Source organism: Neoarius graeffei, chromosome 9 (assembly GCF_027579695.1).
Source record: "Neoarius graeffei isolate fNeoGra1 chromosome 9, fNeoGra1.pri, whole genome shotgun sequence".
Lineage (NCBI taxonomy): Eukaryota > Metazoa > Chordata > Actinopteri > Siluriformes > Ariidae > Neoarius > Neoarius graeffei.
Genome location: NC_083577.1, coordinates 83,448,884 through 83,474,803, shown reverse-complemented (window position 1 = coordinate 83,474,803; position 25,920 = coordinate 83,448,884). Strand labels below are relative to the sequence as shown.

At 46.4% G+C, this 25,920-nt stretch overlaps 1 protein-coding gene across 4 annotated transcripts in view; it reads right to left on the bottom strand.

Moving 5' to 3' along the window:
- Positions 1 to 25,920, bottom strand: part of pde9aa (phosphodiesterase 9aa) — a 118,199-nt gene that overhangs the window by 58,667 nt on the left and 33,612 nt on the right. For 3 of the 4 annotated variants that reach the window (XM_060930394.1, XM_060930393.1, XM_060930395.1), the window contains 3 exons: positions 24,155 to 24,225; positions 23,948 to 24,025; positions 7,961 to 8,004 (listed from right to left, as the gene is read on the bottom strand). In XM_060930394.1, coding sequence (XP_060786377.1) covers positions 7,961 to 8,004; positions 23,948 to 24,025; positions 24,155 to 24,225 — 193 coding nt within the window. Of the gene's footprint in view, positions 1 to 7,960; positions 8,005 to 23,947; positions 24,026 to 24,143; positions 24,226 to 25,920 lie in introns of those variants that run through there. The other variant, XM_060930396.1, reaches the window with a different exon arrangement.

Genomic DNA, 25,920 nt, shown 5'->3' with positions numbered 1-25,920 from the left:
ACTGGTGACTCTAAATTGAGCGTAGGTGTGAATGTGAGTGTGAATGGTTGTCTGTGTCTATGTGTCAGCCCTGTGATGACCTGGCGACTTGTCCAGGGTGTACCCCGCCTTTCGCCCGTAGTCAGCTGGGATAGGCTCCAGCTTGCCTGCGACCCTGTAGAAGGATAAAGCGGCTTGAGATAATGAGATGAGATGAGAAGAATGGGGTGTGCAAGTTTTAATTATTTTGGGTTTTCTGAAATCAACACATGGTCAAAATTATACATACCGTACAGTGCCAGTAATATACATACAGCACACCTAATATTTAGTTAAATGTCCCTTAGAAAGTTTCACCTTGACCAGATGCTTTTGGTAGCCACCAATAAGCTTCAGGCAGAATTCTGGTTGGATATTTGACCACACTTCTTGGCAGAATTGATAGAGTTCAATTTAATTTTTGTGTTTCCTGGCATGGACCTGACTTTTAAGCAGAGTCCACATATTTTCGAAAGGGTTGACGTCAGGACTTTGGGAATCCATTCCAAAAGCTTAATGTTAGCCTGCTTTAGCTGCCATTCCACAACCAGCTTTGATGTATTTGATGTTTGAACACTGTGATCATTAACTGAAGTTCTTGATTTGTATCTGCATGATTTGATGCATCGTCCTGCTGTCACACAAGGGATTGGCTGATTAGAGAACTGCATAAAGCAGCAAGTGGATGGGTGCTCCTAATAAAGGGGCCGGTGAGTGCAGTATACAGTTATTTACAGTGATCATCTACAATACTTCAAGCAATTCGAGACATCAATATTACCTCATGTGAATCCTTATCTGAAACCTAGTTAATGCAAGAGGCTGTTTTTTTGTCTGTGGATGTGTTGTAAGGTGGTGTATTTTATGAAGGCTGGTATACTCTAACACAGGGCTTTTCAAAGTGTGGGGCACGCCTCCCCTAGGGGGTGCCAGAGTTCTTTGGGGGGGCGCAACGTGAGGAAAAATAAACCAGAATAAGTTACTATGGAGCACTTGCATGTGACGTCACAGCCGATCCAGATTGTGACAGACGCCATAGTGTCCGTCAAACGCCATATTCCGCCTTCTACTTCTGGTTCTACTTCTGCTTTTACTTCTACCTTTTCTTCTGGAAAACCCTACTATATACAATTCTACTACAACGGCTGCGGCTACAAGCTCTCCCTACCTGTGCACGTTTTTTATGTTTTTTGTGTGTATTTTTGCGTGTTGTTCGTCTGTACCAGACTTCAATATCCACTACAACCATATGGACTTACTGGACATTGGTTTCCAGCAGAAAATGACGGTTTGTAGCGATTTCCATCGCATGCACAACATTCCGGACGAGAAAAAAAAAAAAAACATTCCGGACGAGATTGCGAGACCAGCGGGGTCTCCGTGGATTGTTATCGGAAGCAAAGCGAAGGAGGCGGCGCCGGGAGCCGAAGCAAAAGCGAGGCTGCAGGCAGAGCCGGCCTGTTGACTAAGCTCAGCAAACAGCTACTCAAACCTCCACTGCCAAGCCTCTACCTCTCCAACGCCAGATCCATGTAAACAAGACGGACGATTTGGAATTACCTTATTCTATTCTATAATCGGCTGGTCAGTGCTATACTCAATACTTAAGTGACTTACCCATCCAATGAGGATTATTTTCTTGTTTACAAGATGCCACATCTGAGTCGCTGACAAATCCTGAATTTCTGTAAAGAAAACTGTCCAGAGATTTATAAGCATGCAGTGCTTCACCACTGAACAGCGAGGGAAAGTTGATGAGGTAATCATACACGTCCGGGTATTCCGCTGGCAGTTCAAAATCCGGTCGTGAAAACTCCGTCCGGTAAGCCATAAGGGTCACAAATCTGTAGGTCGTTTATTTTAGACATATATCTAGTTCTCTGTTCATTAGAAAAATGAGCCGTGTAGTCCGTCGGTTGAAATTGATCCATTCTGTACACGAGTGCAGCAGTATTCAGCGGTGTTTTTGACCAACAAGATGGGGGTTGTGTACTTTCCGGTCACGTGACTGCAAGATCTCTATTGTGGACTGTGGCAGCGGGGGCGTGGTCAAGCGCCGGTCTGTGACAGGAGGGCGGAGTCAGGGAAGGTAAGTGGCAGAATCACGTCACCTGAGAGCAATTAACCTGTTTGTGTGTCTTCCCAGTGACTGCGCCCTATATCAGGAGGGAGAGCGAGAGCAGAGGGGCGCAACCCTGAACCAGACGCCAGTTGTGTGTGTGTCTCTGTAAAAAGTATTGTTAGACTGAAAAGTGTGGCAATAAAGCCAGTTGATAAAACCTGATCTCTGTCCTGCCGTCCTCTGTGCTCCACCCACACGTAGGGTCGTTACAGTGGTGCCGAAACCCGGGACAGTGGAGCACCAAACCCGCAGCCCCATGGAATCCTCCCCGTTCGCCGATCTGATCCACGCCCTCGCCACGGCTCAGCAAAGCCAGCACCAGGCACTCGTCACGCTCCGAAAGGAGCAGGAGCAGCGCTTCAAAGCCCTGGTGCTGGCCCAGCAGGAAGATCGCGAGGCGTTCCGGCATCTCCTCGCGTCGGCGGGGTCCACCAGCGCTCCGGCCGCGGGCCCGTCTCCCCTCATTGTCACCAAGATGGGCCCGCAGGACGACCCCGAGGCTTTCATCACGTTGTTTGAACAGGTCGCCGAAGCCTCGGGGTGGCCGATGGAGCAGCGCGCGGCGCGCCTCCTCCCCCTGCTCACGGGAGAGGCACAGCTGGCCGCGCTACAGCTCCCCGCCGACCGCCGGCTGGCCTACGCGGACCTTCGCCGGGCCGTCCTCCAGCGCGTGGGGCGCACACCGGAGCAACAGCGCCAGCGCTTCCGCGCGCTGCGACTGGAGGAAGTCGGCCGGCCGTTCGCGTTCGGCCAGCAGCTCCGGGACGCCTGCTGGCGGTGGCTGAGGGCCAACGATCGCGACGCCGAGGGAATCGTCGACCAGGTGGTACTGGAACAGTTCATCGCCCGCTTACCAGCCGGAACCGCGGAGTGGGTCCAGTGCCACCGCCCGGCGTCGCTGGATCAGGCAGTCGAGCTGGCGGAGGATCATCTGGCGGCTGTCCCGGCGGCAGGACAGCAGATGGCATCTTCTCTTCTCTCCTCTTCTCTCTCTCTCTCTCCCCCTCCTCCTGTGTCCTGTCCTCGCCCCATTCCCCCTCCGCGGAGGCGGGGGCCGGCACCCCCCCAGCCGGCCCGCCGCACCCGCGGTGCCCTCCCGTTTCTCCCTTCTGTGTCTGTCTCTCCCCCACCTCAGGTGAGTGAGCCCCAGATCACCGGTGCAGAGGGAAAGCCCGGGCCGGTTTGCTGGCGCTGCGGGGAGCCGGGCCACCTTCAACAGCAGTGCACGGCAACGGAAGTGGGCGCGGTGGTTCGGATCCCCGACGCGCCAGAGGCCGCCCTCGATCGGGCCGGAGCGTATCGCATACCGGTGAGTATCCAAGGGGCTACATATCAGGCGTTGGTGGATTCTGGTTGTAATCAGACCTCAATTCGCCAAAGCCTGGTTCAAAACGAGGCATTGGGGGGAGCACAAGGGGTGAAGGTGTTATGTGTGCACGGGGATGTTCACAGCTACCCTTTGGTGTCGGTCCACATTATTTTCAGAGGGGAAAAATTCATAGTAAAGGCGGCGGTTAATCCTCGCCTTACCCACTCTCTAATTTTGGGGACTGATTGGCCGGGATTTCGGGGTTTAATGACACGCCTAGTCGAGAGTGGGTCCTGCCATTTGACAGGGGGAGGTCCCGGTGTCGCTTTGGCGGGAGCAGCTGTCACAGAGCCGTCTACGTCATCTCCGCGTCAGAGTGAGGAGCCGCCGGCTCCTCCTCTCTCTCTTGGGGAATCCCTCGCGGATTTCCCATTAGAGCAGTCGCGAGACGAGACTCTGCGGCATGCGTTTGACCAAGTGAGAGTAATCGATGGTCAAACGCTCCCGCCGAACGCCACCCCGTCCTTCCCCTACTTCGCGATTATGAAGGATAGATTATACCGAGTGACGCAGGACACTCAAACTAAAGAGCGAGTCACGCAGCTTTTAATTCCGAAGAGCCGCCGGGAATTGGTATTCCAGGCGGCTCACTTTAATCCCATGGCCGGACACTTGGGGCAGGATAAAACACTAGCCCGAATAATGGCCCGTTTCTATTGGCCGGGGATTCGCGGCGATGTCCGTAGGTGGTGTACGGCATGCCGCGAATGCCAGTTAGTAAACCCAGCGGCCATTCCAAAAGCGCCTTTGCGCCCTCTACCGTTAATCGAGACCCCGTTCGAGAGAATTGGGATGGATCTCGTCGGGCCATTAGATCGGTCAGCACGAGGGTACCGCTTTATATTAGTTCTGGTGGACTATGCAACGCGATACCCGGAAGCAGTGCCTCTGCGCAATATCTCAGCACGCAGTATTGCCGAGGCACTCTTCCGCGTCATCTCCCGAGTTGGAATCCCGAAAGAGATTCTGACTGATCAAGGCACTACGTTTATGTCACGAACACTGCGCGAACTGTATGGGTTATTGGGGATTAAGCCGATCCGCACCAGCGTGTATCACCCACAAACGGACGGTTTAGTGGAACGATTCAACCGCACCCTCAAAAATATTATTAAAAAATTCGTAAGTGAGGACGGACGTAACTGGGATAAGTGGCTCGAACCCTTGCTGTTCTCAGTGCGAGAGGTCCCCCAAGCCTCCACGGGGTTCTCCCCGTTTGAATTATTATATGGGCGTAAGCCGCGCGGCATCCTGGACGTGCTGCGGGAAAATTGGGAGGAGGGACCTTCACAAAGTAAGAACGAAATTCAGTACGTTATGGACCTGCGCGCAAAACTCCACACACTCACGCACCTAACTCAGGAGAATTTGCGGCAGGCCCAGGAACGGCAAGCCCGCCTGTACAACAAGGGTACGCGCCTTAGAGAGTTCACTCCGGGAGATAAGGTACTCGTACTGTTGCCCACGTCGAGCTCCAAATTGATCGCCAAGTGGCAAGGACCCTTTGAGGTCACACGGCGAGTCGGGGACGTCGACTATGAGGTGAGGCGAACGGACAGGGGTGGGGCGCTACAGATTTACCACCTCAACCTGCTTAAACTCTGGAACGAGGAGGTCCCCGTGGCGTTGGTGTCGGTAGTTCCAGAGAAGGCGGAGCTGGGGCCGGAGGTTCAAAAAGGGACATTGGCATCGTGTACCTCTCCGGTCCCCTGTGGAGACCACCTCTCCCCGACCCAACTCACGGAGGTCACCCAGTTGCAGACCGAGTTTTCGGATGTGTTCTCGCCCCTGCCCGGTCGCACTAACCTCATAGAGCACCACATAGAGACGCCCCCGGGGGTGGTAGTGCGTAGCCGCCCTTACAGGCTACCCGAACACAAAAAAAAGGTGGTTCGGGAAGAACTTCAGACCATGCTCGAAATGGGCATCGTCGAGGAGTCCTACAGTGACTGGAGCAGCCCGGTGGTCTTGGTACCCAAGGCCGACGGGTCGGTCCGGTTCTGTGTGGACTATAGGAAAGTCAACGCGGTGTCTAAATTCGACGCGTACCCAATGCCTCGTATTGATGAGTTGCTCGATCGACTCGGCACTGCTCGCTTTTATTCGACACTGGATTTGACGAAGGGATATTGGCAGATCCCCTTGACTCCACTATCCCGAGAAAAAACGGCCTTTTCCACACCGTTTGGTTTACACCAATTCGTCACCCTTCCGTTTGGGCTGTTTGGGGCGCCCGCGACGTTTCAGCGGCTGATGGACAGAGTCCTCCGCCCTCACGCCACGTATGCAGCAGCATATTTAGATGACATAATCATCTATAGTAATGACTGGCAGCGGCACCTCGAACATCTGAGGGCTGTCCTTAGGTCACTGAGGCGAGCGGGGCTCACAGCCAACCCAAAGAAGTGTGCGATTGGGCGGGTGGAAGTACGGTATCTGGGCTTCCACTTGGGCAACGGGCAGGTGCGTCCCCAAATTAATAAGACGGCAGCAATTGCGGCCTGCCCGAGGCCCAAGACCAAAAAGGGGGTGAGACAGTTCCTGGGGCTGGCTGGCTATTATCGCAGGTTTATACCTAATTATTCGGACGTCACCAGCCCGCTGACTGATCTCACTAAAAAGGGGGCACCAGATCCGGTCCAGTGGACGGAGCAGTGCCAGCGGGCTTTCTCAGAGGTAAAGGCTGCACTGTGTGGGGGGCCACTTCTACACTCCCCTGACTTTTCTCTCCCTTTTATGTTGCAGACCGATGCGTCGGACAGAGGGCTGGGGGCGGTTTTGTCCCAGGAGGTGGAGGGGGAGGACCGCCCTGTCCTGTATATCAGCAGGAAGCTGTCGGTGCGTGAGGGGCGCTACAGCACCATAGAGAAAGAGTGTCTGGCCATCAAGTGGGCGGTTCTCGCCCTCCGGTACTACCTGCTGGGGCGCCCTTTCACCCTCTGTTCGGACCACGCGCCCCTCCAGTGGCTCCACCGCATGAAGGATGCCAACGCGCGGATCACCCGTTGGTATCTGGCGCTCCAACCCTTTAATTTCAAGGTGGTCCACAGGCCGGGGGCGCAGATGGTCGTGGCGGACTTCCTCTCCCGTCAAGGGGGGGGGGAGTCGGCTGCAGGCCGGACGGCCGCCCGGCCTGAGTCGGGCGGTGGGGGTATGTGGCAGCGGGGGCGTGGTCAAGCGCCGGTCTGTGACAGGAGGGCGGAGTCAGGGAAGGTAAGTGGCAGAATCACGTCACCTGAGAGCAATTAACCTGTTTGTGTGTCTTCCCAGTGACTGCGCCCTATATCAGGAGGGAGAGCGAGAGCAGAGGGGCGCAACCCTGAACCAGACGCCAGTTGTGTGTGTGTCTCTGTAAAAAGTATTGTTAGACTGAAAAGTGTGGCAATAAAGCCAGTTGATAAAACCTGATCTCTGTCCTGCCGTCCTCTGTGCTCCACCCACACGTAGGGTCGTTACATGGACATTTAGCGAACTTCAGCTAGCCTTTGCCAGAGACAAAATGGATCGATTTTTAGTACCTAAAGCTACAGTGAGTGAGGAGACAGAGTCCGGGCCAAGCAAAAAAAGCAGGAAGTATGACCACGATTATTTAAAGTTTGGATTTTCATGGACTGGATCTGAAGATGCTCCACTGCCACAGTGTGTTGTCTGCCAAGAGGTGCTAGCTAACAATGCTATGGGATGTTTAAAATGTGGAAAACAAGATGTTAAAAAAAGCACAGATGTTTAAAATGTGTAAAAAAAAAGAGGTTTTAAAAAAGCACAGGTGTTTAAAATGTGTAAAAAAAAAAGAGGTTTTAAAAAACCGCAGATGTTTAAAATGTGTAAAACAAGATGTTAAAAAAGCACAGATGTTTAAAATGTGTAAAAAAATAGGTTTTAAAAAAGCACAGATGTTTAAAATGTGTAAAAAAGAAGTTTTAAAAAAGCACAGATGTTTAAAATGTGTAAAAAAGAGGTTTTAAAAAAGCACAGATGTTTAAAATGTGTAAAACAAGATGTTTTTTAAAAATCACAGATGTTTAAAATGTGTAAAACAAGATGTTTTTTTAAAAAAGCACAGATGTTTAAAATGTGTAAAAAAGGTTTTAAAAAGCACAGATCTTTAAAATGTGTAAAGAAAGATGTTTTAAAATCACAGATGTTTAAAATGTGTAAAAAAGAGTTTTTTAAAAAGCACAGATGTTTAAAATGTGTAAAAAAGAGGTTTTAAAAAGTGCAGATGTTTAAAATGTGTAAAAAAAAAAGATGTTTTAAAAAGCACAGATGTTTAAAATGTGTTAAAAAAGATGTTTTAATAAAGCTCATATGTTTTAAATGTGTAAAAAAAGATGCTCTCTGGGGGGGGGGGGGGGGGGGGGGCTGACTCTCCCACACTTTGAAACCCCCTGCTCTAACAATCAGGCATGTGTGTGTGCGTAAACATACAAACATGTTCATATAAAACTCACCAGCCAGCTGTCCTCCAGTGAGGGGAACCACTTTGTACGGCGACCTTTAAAAAAACAAGAGGAAACACACGATGGTTACAAATCAGCTGGTGTCATGCTACAAAAGACGCCCCCTCTCTGTGAGCCTCTAATTCCTGAGTGCTCTTACTGTCTGCAGTATGACTGCCCTGATTGGATTCTGTCTCTGTTCTACTGTAGGTAGATTAGTGTTGATTGCATCTACTGTTGCTACCGGGCTCGGGATGCTCTCTTGATGACTCATGGCTGTTACATGTAGATGAGACCCTTCTTCATTCCTTTATGTAGATGACTGATAATATCTGTTATGTAAATAGAGTTGAGTTTGAATATGACCTTCAGATACAATGAAAATCTCACATGCAGGAGTTAGGTGTGCAATATGATCTAAATACATGAGTATGAGCATTCTAGACAGTTCTCTCCCGAAGGCGGTAAAATTGTGCTGCAGAGGACACTTCCCCAAACTCATTCAGCTACTAGAAAATTCCCCAACTACATCCTTGCTTTGCATCCATCCATCCATCCATCCATTATCCGTAACCACTTATCCTGTGCAGGGTCGCGGGCAAGCTGGAGCCTATCCCAGCTGACTATGGGCGAGGGGCGGAGTATACCCTGGACAAGTCGCCAGGTCCTTGCCTTACATTTGTTGTTAAATATCATGTTAAATTACTGTTCAACCTCATCATCCAAAGATATTTATCTCATTCATTATCTCTAGCCGCTTTATCGTGTTCTACAGGGTCGCAGGCAAGCTGGAGCCTATCCCAGCTGACTACGGGCGAGAGGCGGGGTACACCCTGGACAAGTCACCAGATCATCGCAGGGCTGACACATAGACACAGACAACCATTCACACCTACGGTCAATTTAGAGTCACCAATTAGCCTAACCTGCATGTCTTTGGACTGTGGGGGAAACCGGAGCACCCGGAGGAAACCCACGCGGACACGGAGAGAACATGCAAACTCCGCACAGAAAGGCCCTCGCCGGCCACGGGGCTCGAACCCAGAACCTTCTTGCTGTGAGGCGACAGCGCTAACCACTACACCACCGTGCCGCCAAAGATATTTATCTCATCTCATCTCATTATCTCTAGCCGCTTTATCCTTCTACAGGGTCGCAGGCAAGCTGGAGCCTATCCCAGCTGACTACGGGCGAAAGGCGGGGTACACCCTGGACAAGTCGCCAGGTCATCACAGGGCTGACACATAGACACAGACAACCATTCACACTCACATTCACACCTAGGGTCAATTTAGAGTCACCAGTTAACCTAACCTGCATGTCTTTGGACTGTGGGGGAAACCGGAGCACCCGGAGGAAACCCACGCGGACACGGAGAGAACATGCAAACTCCACACAGAAAGGCCCTCGCCGGCCACGGGGCTCGAACCCAGAACCTTCTTGCTGTGAGGTGACAGCGCTAACCACTACACCACCGTGCCGCCAAAGATATTTATCTCATCTCATCTCATCTCATTATCTCTAGCCGCTTTATCCTTCTACAGGGTCGCAGGCAAGCTGGAGCCTATCCCAGCTGACTACGGGCGAAAGGCAGGGTACACCCTGGACAAGTCGCCAGGTCATCACAGGGCTGACACATAGACACAGACAACCATTCACACTCACATTCACACCTAGGGTCAATTTAGAGTCACCAGTTAACCTAACCTGCATGTCTTTGGACTGTGGGGGAAACCGGAGCACCCGGAGGAAACCCACGCGGACACGGAGAGAACATGCAAACTCCACACAGAAAGGCCCTCGCCGGCCCCGGGGCTCGAACCCAGGACCTTCTTGCTGTGAGGCGACAGCGCTAACCACTACACCACCGTGCCGCCCCCCAAAGATATTTATAATTAGTATAAATAAGGAGGTGATTATAGAAAATCGTGCGCACTGATTGGTCAAGAGATTCGGACTATTTCTCAATAATCACCTTGAGCGACTCGGCAAAATGGTGGCCGATCGCTTCGTCAGCGTAAGTGAGGAAGAATTACAAATGACGAAAGAAAATGCTGTTCCTAAAAGCACTACAGATGCCATGAAGTTTGGTCTAAAACTATTCAAACGGAAGGTGGAGTTGTGATTTAGTTTATCGATTTCAAAACAAAGTATTTTATATGACTTGGCGTAGATAAGCGACACAAGTCTGCTACGCACTGTTATTACATTTGCATGCTGCTTTTGAAGTTTGAAATAAATTATTTTATAAATAGGATTTATACTAAAACAATTATCCACCTCAGGCTCAGTGAATATCGGTGATTTTTATACATACGGGCTACTTTTTCCATGGAATAAAAGCATATGTTCTGTTCCCTTCTAGCAGGTTTATTGATGGCATGCAATATTGCTATCATATCGCTTATCTTTCATGTAATATGCCACTCTCCCCAATGGAGAAGGAGCATGCAATATTCTTTATTTATTTTCACACATAGTAAAAAAAAGCAATACAAGTAAAGGTACAAAGTACATGCTGGGGGAGGGGAGGGGAGGAAACCTAAATGGCTTATAATTGGCCCTCCCCCATCTAGCATATATATATATATATATATATATATATATATATATATATATATATATATATCTCCTTCTCACCCCCGGCGGGGGGGGTGGTATCCATGTCATCCTCAAGCTCAGGTCCTCTACCAGAGGCCTGGGAGTTTGAGGGTTCTGCGCAGTATCTTCGATGTTCCTAGGACTGCGCTCTTCTGGACTGAGGCTTCAGATGTTGTTCCTGGGATTTGCTGGAGCCACTCTCCCAGTTTGGGGGTTACTGCCCCAAGTGCCCCCATTACCACGGGGACCACGCAACCCTTGACCTTCCACATCCATTCCAGCTGCTCTTTCAACCCTTGATACTTCTCAAGTTTCTCATGTTCCTTCTTCCTGATGTTGGCGTCAGCTGGGATCGCCACATCTATCACCACCACCCTCTTCTGCTCTTTGTCCACCACCACTATGTCCGGTTGGTTAGCCAGGATCTGTTTGTCAGTCTGGAAGCTGAAGTCCCACAGAACCTTGGCCCTGTTGTTCTCAGCCACCTTCTGTGGTATGGCCCATTGGGACTTGGGTACTTCTATTCCATACTGGTTGCAGATGTTCCTGTATACTATCCCAGCCACTTGGTTGTGCCTCTCCATGTACGCTGATCCAGCTAGTATCTTACACCCTGCTACTATGTGCTGGACTGTTTCAGGGGCTTCTTTGCACAGTCTGCATCTTGGGTCTGATCTACTCTGGTAGATCCTGGCCTCTATGGCTCTTGTGCTTATGGCCTGTTCTTGTGCTGCCATGATTAGTGCCTCTGTGCTGTCTGTCAGTCCTGCATTATCCAGCCACTGGTAGGATTTCTTGATATCAGCCACTTCCTCTATCTGACGGTGGTACATGCCATGTAGGGGTTTGTCCCTCCAGGTTGTCTGTTCCTCCTCCTCCTCTGCACTCTCATCAGGGTTCTGCTGCCTGAGACATTCACTTAGCAGTTCATCCTTTGGGGCCATCTTTCTGATGTATTCTCGGATTTTCGATGTTTCATCCTGGACCGTTTTATATATATATATATATATATATATATATATATATATATATATATATATATATATATATATACACATACACACACACACCACATCACAATATTAAAAACAATAAGTAAAGTTAAAGTAAGTAAAGTAAAAGAGTAAACATATACTAATTAAACATAATATCCGAGTAAATAATTAAGTTAAAGTTAATAGGTACTTGGACAATACAGCAGGTAGTTTTTTAAGACATATTTAAAGTCAACAAATGATGTGGCAGCTCTGATTGAGGAATCAAGACTATTCCATACATTAACACATTTACAGTATATTGTACACTAGATTGGGCTAAAGATGTCTAAAGAGTGGAACATGAAGTTGACTCCTTTGGCAGGTAGAGTAATTATAAACCAGTGAGTTAGGGCTTATAAAGTTATCAAATGTCGGGGGGGAGACTATTTGTAAGGAACCTAAATGCAAAGAGACAAAGCTGTAGTTTGTTGATGTCCATGATATTTAAAGCTGTTGGAATAAGGGTATCGCATGAGTACAAAAACTAGAAGCAGTAGCTATTTGCACAAACTTCTTTTGCAAAGAAACAATAGGAGATAAGGTGGTTCGACAGGTGCTACCCCACATGATATTACAATAAATAAGGTAGGGGTAAATAAGGCTGTTATAAATAGCGACAATAGTCTTTTGAGCAAGGAGATATCTAATTTTTCCCAATATCCCAATAGTTTTAGCAATCTAGAGTGAATACTTATTTACTTATGCAACTCGTCGCAATTTATTGAAATAAATGTCAAGTCTAAAGACTGAGTCATACTTCAGATTAAACCGTAACTTCAACACCAACAACATTTTTAAACTCTAGATGTCTGTTAAAATATTGCACATTGTCAAGACAACATGACGTCACACGTTGGAGCTGATGCGAAGATCCAATGAGAAAACTCTTCTGCTGCGCATGCACACAATCATTTCTTTGTCGGCCGGAAAAGAGAGAAGACGGGGCTAATCCAGTGCTAGGTTTAAGCACGAAATAAATAAACTGAAAACTGAAACTAAAGATGCGTTGAACACCTGAAAGGCTACCAAAACTTCACTAGATATTCTTCACAAATAGTTCCAAGAGAAAAACATACCAACGGACATCGAAAAATTGGAAGAGAGACCCGTCAGAGGACAGTCCTTTAAGGACAGTCCTTTAGCCCCCCACTGTAACCCTAACTGTATAAGGTGAGAGGCTGAGGGCTACTGAAACAGAGATTGGCACCGCACCCATATGCCTTAAAGAGTTGGTTAGTACTGGGACAGGAGACTGCTTGGGAAGACCAGATTCTAGCATGAGAGGGACTTTGACTTGACTAATAATACATTTACAAATACAGTGGGTATAAAACATTTACAAACCTCTGTAATAATTGAAGATTTTTGTGAGGTAAAAATTTAAACCAAAATAAATCATGTCAGATCTTTTCATGTTGAATCTCCTGTCCATGTCCCTCTTCAGTTCATTCCACATGTTTTCAATGGGATTTATATTTGGGCCATTCCACACCATTGATCATGTTCTTCTGAAGCTGCTTGTTTCTTGACTTGCATTTCTGCTTTGGGTCGTTATCATGCTGGAAGGTGAAATTTTTCTTCACCTTCAACCGTCTAACAGAGGCTTGTAGGTTTTGTGCCAAAATAGATTGATATTTAGAGCTATTCATTATTCCTCCAGCTTGATTTGAGCCCCAGTCCCAGCTGAAGAGATGAAGGGAAGCAGTTTCATACCATAGCATGATGCTGTCACCACCATGCTTCACTGTGGGCATGATGCTCTTTGGGTGACCGGGCAAAAGTGGGGCATTAGGCCCTGTGGGGTATTATTAGGCCCCACTACATTGAAAGTGCATGGAATTTATCGCCAGCATGTCAGACATTATTGCAGGTTACTCAGGAGCCAGTCGGAATGTGTGATGACTGTACCCAGGAAAATGGAACGGAAATTGAAAGTTGGACTCTTCTGGTGTTTAAAAAAAAAGATTACTTGCTGGAAAACTATTGCACTTTTATCATTGGATTTTTTGCCAGTCAGTTTGTAATTGTGCATTTATTTGTTCTATTACACTGTTAATAAATTTACATTCTTTATACCATATATATTTTAAAAACAAAGAAAAAAGTGTGGGGTCTAATCCCCCCTTTTACCCTAAGCTGTCTTGTTTTGCACCAGATATATCTTTATACCACCGCTCCAAAGGAGGAGGGTTATACTGGTTTACCTCTGTCCATCCATCCATCCATCCATCCATCCATCCATCCATCCATCCATCCATATCTCTGTCGGTCCATTTTGCCATCCATCCGAAACACCCTTTATCTCAGCAACCACAAATCATAGCCACTTGGTACTTGGTACCAAACTTCAGCTTGGAGTTCTATACCATGTATACCGTTTTCAGGTCTGTCACACATCGACTTCCTGTTTACCAACTGAATGTATTTACGAAACCTATAGCATGGATTTACAACATTTTCGTAACACTTTTCTCAGCAACTACAAATCACAACTGCTTGATATTTGGTACCGAGCTTCAGCTTGGGGTTCTATACCATGTAGACCGTTTTCAGGTCTGTCGCACATCAAGTTCCTGTTTACGGACAATGTATTTACGAAACATACAGGGTGGATTTTGACACTATTTCAAGAAACAAAATGCTATTTCAAAATGACAGGATGCTATTTGAAATTTTTCAAATTGAATATTTACCAGGATGCTATTTGAAATCCCTGGGGTCACTGCTCTTTACTTACTTGCTTCAGGGTTAATTATTTGTTGAAGTCAACATTCATAATAAGTGTCCTATTCCTTTGATTGCTTGCATTCTGATATAAGCGAGAGCGGGGGATACGTAAGTGAGCAGTAGCTTGCAGTTGATCTTGTTTAGAATTATGCCCAAAAAATTCTACCTTGGTCTCATCATACTATAACACATTTTTGCCACGTGGTTTGGGTTGATTTACGTGGGCTTGGATTTCTTTTTTATAGCCCAGACAAGTGGAGAATACAAGAGATTGTTGTCACATGCAAGGAGTGACCAGTTCCTGCCAGATAGTCCTACAGCTCCTTTAATGTTGCTGTATGTCTCTTGACAGCCTCCCTGATAAATTCTCATCTTGTCCTTTCATCAATTTTGGAGGTTCATCCTGTTCTCAGTAATGTCACTGTGGTGCCTGGTGTTATCCAATTGTCAGTGATGGCATTCATGGTATATCAATGGTGCAGCTAATGTTTGGAAATCCTTTTGTACCCCCTTCTGATTGATACCTTTCGACGATGAAGTCCTGTACATATTTTGTAAGCTGTTTGCAGACCATGGCTTCAGCAGTCAGATGAAATTGCTAACAATGTTATTACTAACAATGATCATGCAGCATATCAGAATGAGGTGGATAGCTTTGTCAGTTGGTGTGATGATGCCCATCTCATTTTAAATGTAGACAAGACTAAGGACTTAGGGTAAAAGGGGGATCAGACCCCATACTTTTTTGTTTGTTTTTAAAATATATATGGTATAAAGAATGTAAATGTATTAACAGTGTAATAGAACGAATAAATACACAATTACAAACCGACTGGCAAAAAATCCAATGATAAAAGTGTGTGGTTGCTAGGTAGCAAAAGAATTTGCCCCTTGGCAATTCAATTCAATTCAATTCAATTCAATTCAATTCAATTCAATGAAACCAAGAAGAAGGCAAGAAAATCCTGTGGAAACAGCTGATCTTTGTTTGGGGTTAATCAGAATCACTTCAGTAATGACAGATGTACGATAAATACTTTTGAACATGAGTTTTGTAACCATGTGATTGTTTACTTATGCGCACAGTCACATGACCCATTATAAAAGAATGTATACACTTGTGCAACCTTTTTATTGTCAGGGTTTTTTTTTCCCTGAAATGTTTATATTTGTATTTCACCTGAATTATTTTGAACGCTATATCACATTAAAGGTGGAAAAAGATCTGACATTTATCATGGTTTAATTGTTTTATATCACAAAAACCTGCAATTTTAACAGACTTTTTATATGTGTAAAAAAAAAAGTTAAAACCCATTTAAAAACAGACAAAGTGTCCATCAGCAAGCAAGATGGCGGCGCGTACACACGCAGCGGTTCCTCTCTGTCCCGACAGAACGGTGTTTTCGTGTTTTTTGTGTTTTAAAACAGTGTGTATCTGTTCGTCTTTGTCGCGTCCAACAGTCTTAAGGCGCACATACTCCCGTGAGTTTCTTCTCGACATCCACAGAACTATATTCATGGATATAAATCCAGCGGATGCGGAAGTGCTATGCGACTATGGTTTGCTCCGGAGGCCTGCTCAACCACCGACCCCCACTCCTGCATCCAGCCCACAGTGGAAGTGCCACAGGCGGAACATGCGGAAGCAGAAGAGGGGCAACCGCGGAGGCATCTGGGCTAGGCTAGCGGCTAGCCCTCACCGGCCGGCTATCCCTACCATCACTCTGGGCAACGTACGCTCGCTGAACAACAAGCTGGATTATGTCCGCCTGCTCCGCTCATCTTATAAGTCTGTGAGTGAGTGTTGTGTCCTCGTGTTTATGGAAACTTGGCTTAACGACAGTGTCCCGGACTGTGCCATTCAGCTAGCCCGACTAACATACTACCGGTCAGACAGAGCGCTAGTCAAGGGGGGGGGAAGACTCGCGGCGGAGGACTCTGTGTTTACATCAGTGATGCCTGGTGCCGCAATGCTGTCGTGGTCTGCAAACACTGCTCACCACTGGTGGAGTTTATGATTATTAAGTGCTGGCCATTCTACCTGCCGAGGGAATTTACAGCCATATTGCTGGTAGCAATATACATCTCTCCCGGCTCCAATAACAACAGGAGTGAAGCACTGAATGAACTCTATCAGCACATCAGTGAGCAGCAAACAGCCCACCCAGATGCTTTTCTCATCCTGGCTGAGGATTTCAACCATGCAAACCCCAAGAGCGTGTTTCCAAAACTCTAAGGACATATCAATTTTCCCACACGTGGAAACAATACTCTGGACAATGTTTACACCATACACAAAGGTGCCTACAAAGCCCTCCCCCTCCCCCACCTTGGGGCCTCAGATCACTCCATGGTTATGCTAATGCCAGCATACAGGCCGCTGGTTAAAGTCACCAAACCAGCTACAAAGCAGATACGTGTGTGGCCAGAGGGGGCCTCAGAGGCACTCCAGGACTGTTTTTCCACCAATGACTGGAGCATGTTCAGACAGGCGGCCACCTACAACAACATCACAGATCTACAGGAGTACACAGAGACTGTCACTGCCTACATGAGGAAGTGCATGGACGACGTTACAGTTACCAGAACCATCTCCATTCAGGCCAATCAGAAGCCATGGCTGACAGGGGAAGTCCACAGGCTCCTGTGGGCTCGGAACGCTGCCTTCAGAGCTGGGGACGAGGTGGGCCTGAGGACAGCTAGGGCCAACCTGTCACGAGGCATCAGGGTGGCCAAGAGACAGTATTCCAGGTACATTGCTGTCGTTGAAATAGTCAACAGAGACTCCAGGAACCTGTGGCGGGGGATTCAGACCATCACAGACTACAAGCCCTCACCGCAGACCTGTGACAACTCCACGTCTCTGCTGAATCAGTTGAACGACTTCTTCGCTTGCTTTGAGGCAGACAACAGCACCACGGCACAGAAGACCCCACCACCTCCTGGCGACCAGGTGTTGATGCTGTCCCCAGACAGCGTGAGGAGAGCTCTCAGGATGACAAATGCATGAAAAGCCCTGGGTCCTGATAACATTCCTGGTCGTGTCCTGAGAGACTGTGCCGAGGAGCTCACAGATGTCTTTACAGACATCTTCAACATCTCGTTGAGCCAGGCTGTTGTCCCCACGTGCCTCAAAGCCACCACCATCATCCCGGTCCCGAAGAAGCCATCTCCCTCCTGCTTCAATGACTACTGCCCTGTTGCACTCACTCCCATCCTCATGAAGTGCTTCGAGCGGCTAGTCATGCGGCATATCAAGTCTGCCCTCCCCCCTGCCCTGTACCCTTTCCAGTTTGCATATCAGTCCAACCGTTCGACCGATGACGCCATCTCCACTGCCCTCCACTCAGCTCTCACCCACCTGGAGACAAAAGACTCGTATGTCAGAATGCTGTTCATAGACTTTAGCTCAGCATTCAACACAATCATTCGTCAGCAGCTCATTCATAAACTGGACCAGCTGGGACTCAACACCTCCCTGTGCAACTGGCTGCTGGACTTCCTGACGGGGTCGGCAGCAACTCCTCCAGCACCATCACATTGAACACGGGGGCCCCCCAAGGATGCACGGGTCAGCAGCAACTCCTCCACAGGCTGTACAGGTCGGCAGCAACTCCTCCAGCACCATCACATTGAACACAGGGGCCCCCCAAGGATGTACGGGTCGGCAGCAACTCCTCCAGCACCATCACATTGAACACGGGGGCCCCCCAAGGATGTGTGCTGAGCCCCCTCCTCTTCACTCTGCTGATCCACGACTGCACACCAACATCCAACTCTAATCTCTTCATTAAGTTTGCGGATGACACGACTGTGGTGGGTCTCATCAACAATGGCGATGAGACAATCTACAGGAGTGAGGTGAGCCGCTTGGCCTTGTGGTGCAAGGACAACAATCTCCGCCTGAACATGGAGAAGACGAAGGAGATTGTTGTGGACTTCAGGAGAGTGCACACCCAGCATGCTCCACTATCTACTGACGGTGCTGCAGTGGAGAGGGTGAGCAGCACCAAGTTTCTGGGTGTGCACATCTCTGAAGACCTGTCCTGGAGCAACAACACCGCATCACTGGCCAAAAAAGCCCAACAGTGTCTGTACTTCCTCCACAAACTGAGGAGAGCAAGAGTCCCGGCCCCCATAATGCACACATTCTACAGAGGCACCATCGAGAACATCCTGACCAGCTGCATCACCGTGTAGTATGGCGCCTGCACCGTGTCCTGCTGCAAGACTCTGCAGCGCATCATGAGAGCAGCTGAGAGGATCATTGGTGTCTCTCTCCCTTCTCTAATGGATATTTATAACTCCCGCCTCACCCGCAAAGCCATCAGAATTGCAGGTGACCCCACCCACCCATCTCACAGCCTCTTCAGTCTGCTGCCATCGGGGAGGAGACTGCGGAGTCTCCGGGCCAAAACCAGCAGGCTCAAGGACAGTTTCTTTCATCAGGCGGTCACGAGGCTCGACTCCCTCCCTGTTCTGCCCCTCCTCCCCCCTCTGCCCCCTGACATAGATTCTGCTCGCACACACCCCTGCCCCCCCTTCAGCATCTGACATGTCACCCTCACAGTTCCCCCCCCCAAACACACACACACACACACACACACACACACACACACACACACACACACACACACACACACACACACTCTCAACGTTCATTAACACACTGAACTCAGGGACCGCACATTTCACTTTACCTCACTCATTTGCACTATTCCGCACTACCTCACCTTAACAGCTATTAGTTTATTGTTTATACTGCTTATTTCGTGTTTACCTGCTATACCTCAAGTGCCCTTGACTGTTTATTTGCACCAATTTATGTGTGTGTGTGTATGAGTGTTTAGTCTATGTCTAGTTCTTATCTAGAGTGTTTATTCTGTTTATATTGTTTATTTCAATTATTCTATTTTTATTTATTGCATTGCCTGTTTGCACCGTGGGTCAGAGAGGACTGAAATTTCATCTGTGCTGTATGTAGAGCATGTATAGCATATTTGACAATAAAGTTGACTTGACTTGACTTTACAGCAACGAGTCATTCATTAGTCATTCATTTGATTAAATGACTCCAGACCCAATCGCCCTGACTTCTGTGGTTATGAAATCCTTTGAGCAACTTGTGCTTTACCACCTTAAAGCTATCACTAACCCGTTCCTGGACCCCGTGCAGTTCGCCTACAGAGCCAACAGACAATGACAGCAGATGATGCTGTCAACATGGCTCTGCAGGTGGATCACTGACTTCATGTCTGACAGGAAGCAGCATGTGAAGCTGGGGAAACATGTCTCTGACTCCCGGACCATCAGCACTGGATCTACCAAAGCTGCATCCTATCTCCTTGACTCTTCTCCCTGTACACCAACAGCTGCACCTCCAGTCATCAGTTTGTCAAGCACCTGAAGTTCACAGACAACACCACTGTCATTCTCTGATGAGGATGAGTCTGCCTACAGGTAGGAGATCGACCATCTGGTGTCCTGGTGCAGGCAGAACAACTTAGAGCTTAACATTTGAAAGACAGTGGAGATGATTGTAGACTTCAGGAGGAGCTCTGCCACACCTCCCCCATCACCCTGTTTGAGTCCCCAGTAACCTCTGTGGAGTAATTCCGCTTCCTGGGGACTACCATCACTCAGGACTTTAAGTGAGAGATGAATATCTGCTCTCTCACCAAGAAAGCACAGCAGAGGATGTTTTTCCTGTGGCAGTTGAAGAAGTTCAATCTGCCAAAGATAATGATGGTGCACTTTTACACCATCACCATCCTCACCTCTTCCATCACCATCTGGTACGCTGCTGTCACTGCCAGGGAGGGATGAGGGCAGACTGCAGCACATCATTCACTCTGCTGAGAGGACGATTGGCTGCAATCTTGTATCTCCTCAGGACCTGTACAAGTCCAGAACCCTAAGGAGAGCAGAAAGGATTGTGGCTGACCCCTCTCACCCTAAACACAAGCTTTTTGAGTCACTTCCCTCTGGTAGGAGGTTGTGGTCCATTAGAACTAAAACCTCACACCATAAGGCCAGGTTTTTCCCCACTGCAGCTGGCCTCATCAATAAGGTCAGAGACCCCTACTGACTCGAAAATCACACTTTCAATCTGTGACATTAATGCATTTCGTCTCTCAACTGTGATTTTGCACATTTCAAGGTCATGTCATGCATCTTCATTTGGTGAAGTTTTGTTGCACATTCTGGCTCACACTGTACAGCTTGGTTCTTTATTTAACCCGCTGCACATATTCTCTTCTTCTCGCACATTTCCGTCATGACTCTTCTTCATCGTCATCCTGTGACCTGTTATTGCACATTCTGGGACATACTGTATAGCATGGACTTCTAAACAACCCATGCCCATACTCCATAAATATGTCTATTTTTCAAATTGTAAATTTTAGATTCCTACTTATTTTATTCTATTTATTTTACTATATTAGTCCATTTTTAATTTATTTTATCTTAACAGTTCAAGCACCAACCACCAAAGTTAATCCTTTGTATGTGAGAACAGACTTGGCAATAAAGTTGATTCTGATTTTAAAATGTAGAAAACGTCAATTTACTCAACCCTGTTACATGAACACATTCACCTCTAAGGAATATTTGGAATATTCCTCTTCAAGTCACCATGAAGGTGCATCATCTGAATTTTCTGAAACACACGGAAAGAAGAAAAGTAAAGTATGTTCTTTCATTCATGTGTCTTTGTTTTCGATGCTGTTGCGCCATTGACTGATGAGGTCCCTTTGAAAGTTGATTTATTTTTAATTAACTGAAAGTAATTTATTAATTTAAAAAGTATATTTAAGAGAATCTGTAGAATTGTTCTTAAAGCTAGATGGCTTTTTGAAATTTAGTTCTCTCCGAAATGTGGTCATTGTGATATATGTTCATTTCTGTAATATCTCACAAAATATCAGGCCATTCTGTGGCTGGGAAGTTATTTAATTTGAGGGGATTAAAGCAAATAATGTGCATGAAATCGCTCGCTTCGCGCAGTCAAGCAGACAGAGGAAGTCCGTGTGCGCATGCGCAGGTTTACCTTCTTCTTCTTCTTTTGGGTTTTATAGCAGCTGGCATCCACAGTGTTGCATTACTGCCATCTACAGGTTTACCTTTGAGCGTGCACTGACAGTTCCATTATTCTGTCACTAAACGAACAGCTGATCACACCGAGGTGCTCGCTGAGCGTCAATATTTATTAGTTTGGTCCTGCGTTTCCTTTCCTTCATATAGAACATAACGTCTTTTTTTCTCGCTTTCCATTACTGTAGTTGCTCTTTCACGTTTCATTTGCGTCTTCCATTTTTCTCTCCAGTTTCAAATTTGTATCCCACAATGCCTTGTGTGAATGGGGAAAGCCCACCACGTGATGCATGACGTAGTATCTTGAATAGGCCATTTGCAGGAATTGGTCACGTGTCAATTTTCCCCATAGCAACAAGTCCGTGGTGGGCAAGCTAACTTGACATTCCTTGACAACCATAAGAGTTTGACTGGCGATGCGAAGCAATCCATTTCTATAATAGCTGTTTTTACCTTTTCTACTGTCTTTTTTTACCTGAATTTTCGTGTGTACTTGGAAAAAGTTTGTGGTTTTAACTTCTGTCGTAAGTTAAAGCCAATCATTGGCCATAAAAGAGAGTTTTTTGGACTCAAGTTGGTCGACGCCGAAAGAAATTCACGTGCAAAATGGTGGATTTCTCAGGTATGTTTATAACTTATAATTTCTCCTTTTCTACCTTTATCATTTGCTTATTGTGTGAAGATTCTTGAAAATAAATACAGATATATTTGTAGATGTGTTTTTAGCCGATAAGAAGCAGATTTTAAAAAACTCTCTTTTACGGCCAATGATTCTCTTTAACTTATGACAGAAGTTAAAACCACAAACTTTTTCCAAGTACACATGAAAATTCAGGTAAAAAAAGACAGTAGAAAAGGTAAAAACAGCTATTATAGAAATGGATTGCTTCGCATCGCCAGTCAAACTCTTATGGTTGTCAAGGAATGTCAAGTTAGCTTGCCCACCATGGGCTTGTTGCTATGGGGAAAATTGACACATGACCAATTCTTGCAAATGGCCTATTGGGTCATGGTGAAGCAGGAAAAAATAGCGGAGAATTTACGGCCACATGGCCCTAAATTCATTAATTGTTCTATTTAAAAAATAATAATAATAAAAGTGGAAGTCTGTGATTCGAATTCGGTAGCTTTCAGTCCACTAAACAAAAATAATTGGGCATCAGGGAAAATTATTTTTATTACCTAAACTTGAAAAATCTGAAAGGCAATCTACCTTTAATATCCTTATGCCAAAGAAAAGACTATTTTGTGTATTTGTTAATCCTGTGATAAAATCCCATTACTTTTAACTCTGTTACTCACATAACAGAAAAATGCTGCAATTGTCAGAAAAGAAACTTCGTAAAGCCAAGCCAAGCAGCCATTATTTGTCACACGTACACTCAAGCACAGACTTAAGCACACAGTGAAATTTAACCTCTGCGTTTAACCCATCCGAAGCAGTGAACACACACATGCACACACAATCGAGCAATGAGCACACACATACCCAGAGCAGTGGGCAGCTATGCTACAGCATCCAGGGAGGAGTGGGGTTAGATACCTTGCTGAAGGGCACTTCAGAGGGATATGATACAGAGGGAGGGGAAAGTACTGTCATTCACTCAACTCCCCTCACACTTTTCCTGTTGGAACCAGCGACCCTTTGGGCCCAAGGCTGCTTCTCTAACCTTCAGGCCCTGGCTACCCCTCAAATAAACTCTATGAACGAAGATTTTGGATGTTAATTAGCGAGCTACACACCTGGAAGCTGTAATTCATCCTCTATTGCTTTCCATGTCAGACCCTTTTTTGTCTTTGTGTGATATAACTGTGATGAGACATTACGGAGACATTCTTTCTGCTGCCACAACTCAACAAATTGCTCTTCTTTTAAATCCAATATCTTTTTTTGACATTTCGCCATTACCACCGCTACATTTTTAGCTGTCCCGTGAGTTTTGTGTAATCATATGCCATCCTGGTATTGTTGGATTTTAAATGAGTGTCATAGCAGCACTCACATTCTGAATTTTTTTTTTACACGACTTTGTCATCGACTGTCTTTGGTCACAGTGGCACTAAATTGGCCATCGGTTATAATACGATGCGCTGTCAGGAAATAAAGTACTTTACTGTACCTTTAGGGGTACAGTGGCTTGTCAATGGATCAGTACTCTTTAACATACTTATTTGTACCCTTTATATACTGCTTGGGATCATATATGTACCTTTTTGTCCCTAAAAAGGTCCACATAGTTACGTTGAGGTCTAATAATGAGCCAGAGGAGGTACACTAGTATAGACTGTAGATTTGGGGACAGAAATGGACTCCTCCTGTACTCCTGTTTCTAACAGTGCGTGTTCTATGTCCTAAGACCACCGATCTCAAATCACAGCAAAATTGGGCCGTATATCGTATAGTGTAAACTTGACTTAAATTTGCTTTAAAGATGTCTTTTGGCTTCAAAGTGTCTTTCTTATTCATTTGAAGTAGACTTGCTGGATTAAGGATGGAAATGCAGTGTAAGAGTAAGAGGGGTCAGGGGGTGATTACCTCTCGGAGTTGCTTGGCATGGTGGGGTCGATGGAGATCATAGCTCCAGTTGAGTCCAGGAGGGAAATGGATGTATTCCTGTCAAAAGCAGATGCACACACTAAATATAGGGGCACTTCAACTAAAGAGGATAGACAAGTGTGCACACACAAATTGTCTCTCACACACATACACACGCACACACATGTACACGTACACATACGTTACCTGGGCAACCCCATGGCTGTGCAAAAGAGCTCTTTAATATCACAGGGACTACAGAACCGGCTGAAAACCACCTATTAGAGGCACAAAGAGCAAGGTCAGTTTCTTTGGGCAAACCAAACCACTTTTCAACATCTTATTTCACAAATCAAACCACTTCCCCTTCAGCCATTGTATCATTGTAGAAAAAAAAACCCCAAATAAACCAATAAGACAAAGAAAGCTTTAAGCTATAGCAAGTGAACCATGTCCATGTACGTCATTGCCTTTATAAAGCCTTCCTGAAAGGATCGAAAGCTTATATAACACAGCCTTGAAGCTGAAATCAGCTGTTAGGCATCAGGTTCAATTCAAGGTTTTTTTAAATTTTTTTATTGTAATGCACACACAAAAGCAAGTTGCACTGTACAAGGAAATTCTACTTAATGTCTCCTTCCTTTAGCACTTCAGTAAAAGGATTTGGATAAATAATGGCAAACTCAGGCCTTATGAAGTTTTCGAACATGTCAGAGTCCAAGAAAAGCCTGAGATAAAGCAGGTAAGTTGAACAAGTTGATAAAGAAGGCTGGCTCTGTGCTGGGGGCTACTTTGGAGCCCCTAGAGTTGGTTGTTGAGAGAAGGATGTTGCACAAATTGATCAACATAATGGATAACATTTCACATCCCCTGTACAACGTTCTGGTCAGATAACAGAGTTTTGAGTCAGAGGATCCTTCAACTCCGCTGTAACATGGACTGCTACAGGAAGTCTGTCCTGCCCACAGCAATAATAATAAGTGTTACCAGGCAAAACAAACCTGGCCCGGTAGCACTTATGATGAATATGAAGGAAGATATCACGAAAAAAATGATTTTGACCTTTTTGGTGACCTTGATTTCGACCTTGTGTGTGAACATACTTGGCCAATAAACATGGTTCTGATTCTGATTCTCATTCACACACCGTACTAATCCCAGCCAATCAGAACACATCTGAATAAATATGAAGGAAGATATCGCGAAAAAACGATTTTGACCTTTTTGGTGACCTTGACTGGATGACCCTCAAAATGTTGGCGGTTCTATTTCAGACCAATGCCTATCTATCCTGAAAGTTTCATGAAGATTGGTCCAGCCATTTTCCCATAATTTCATTAAAAAAAAGAAAGAAACAAACAAACAAACCCCACCAAAAACAATACCTCACCCCCTGGTGGACTCCGTCCCGGGTGAGGTAATAATAATATAATAATAATAACAACAACAACAACAACAACACACCTCTGTGCTGGAAGGTGAGACTTATTCTTTGAGTGGCATTGCACATTGTTCATTTAATTTTTTGCCCATTCTACTTTTTAATTTCACAGTTTTTCCATCCATCCATCCATCCATCCATCCATTATCTGTAACCGCTTATCCTGTGCAGGGTCGCGGGCAAGCTGGAGCCTATCCTAGCTGACTATGGGCAAGAGGCAGAGTACACCCTGGACAAGTCGCCAGATAATTACAGGGCTGACACATAGACACAGACAACCATTCACACTCACATTCACACCTACGGTCAATTTAGAGTCCCCAGTTAACCTAACCTGCATGTCTTTGGACTGTGGGGGAAACCGGAGCACCCGGAGGAAACCCACGCGGACACGGGGAGAACATGCAAACTCTGCACAGAAAGGCCCTCGCTGGCCACGGGGCTCGAACCCGGACCTTCTTGCTGTGAGGCGACAGCGCTAACCACTACACCACCGTGCCACCCCAGAAATGAAGCATTTTGCCCAGAATTC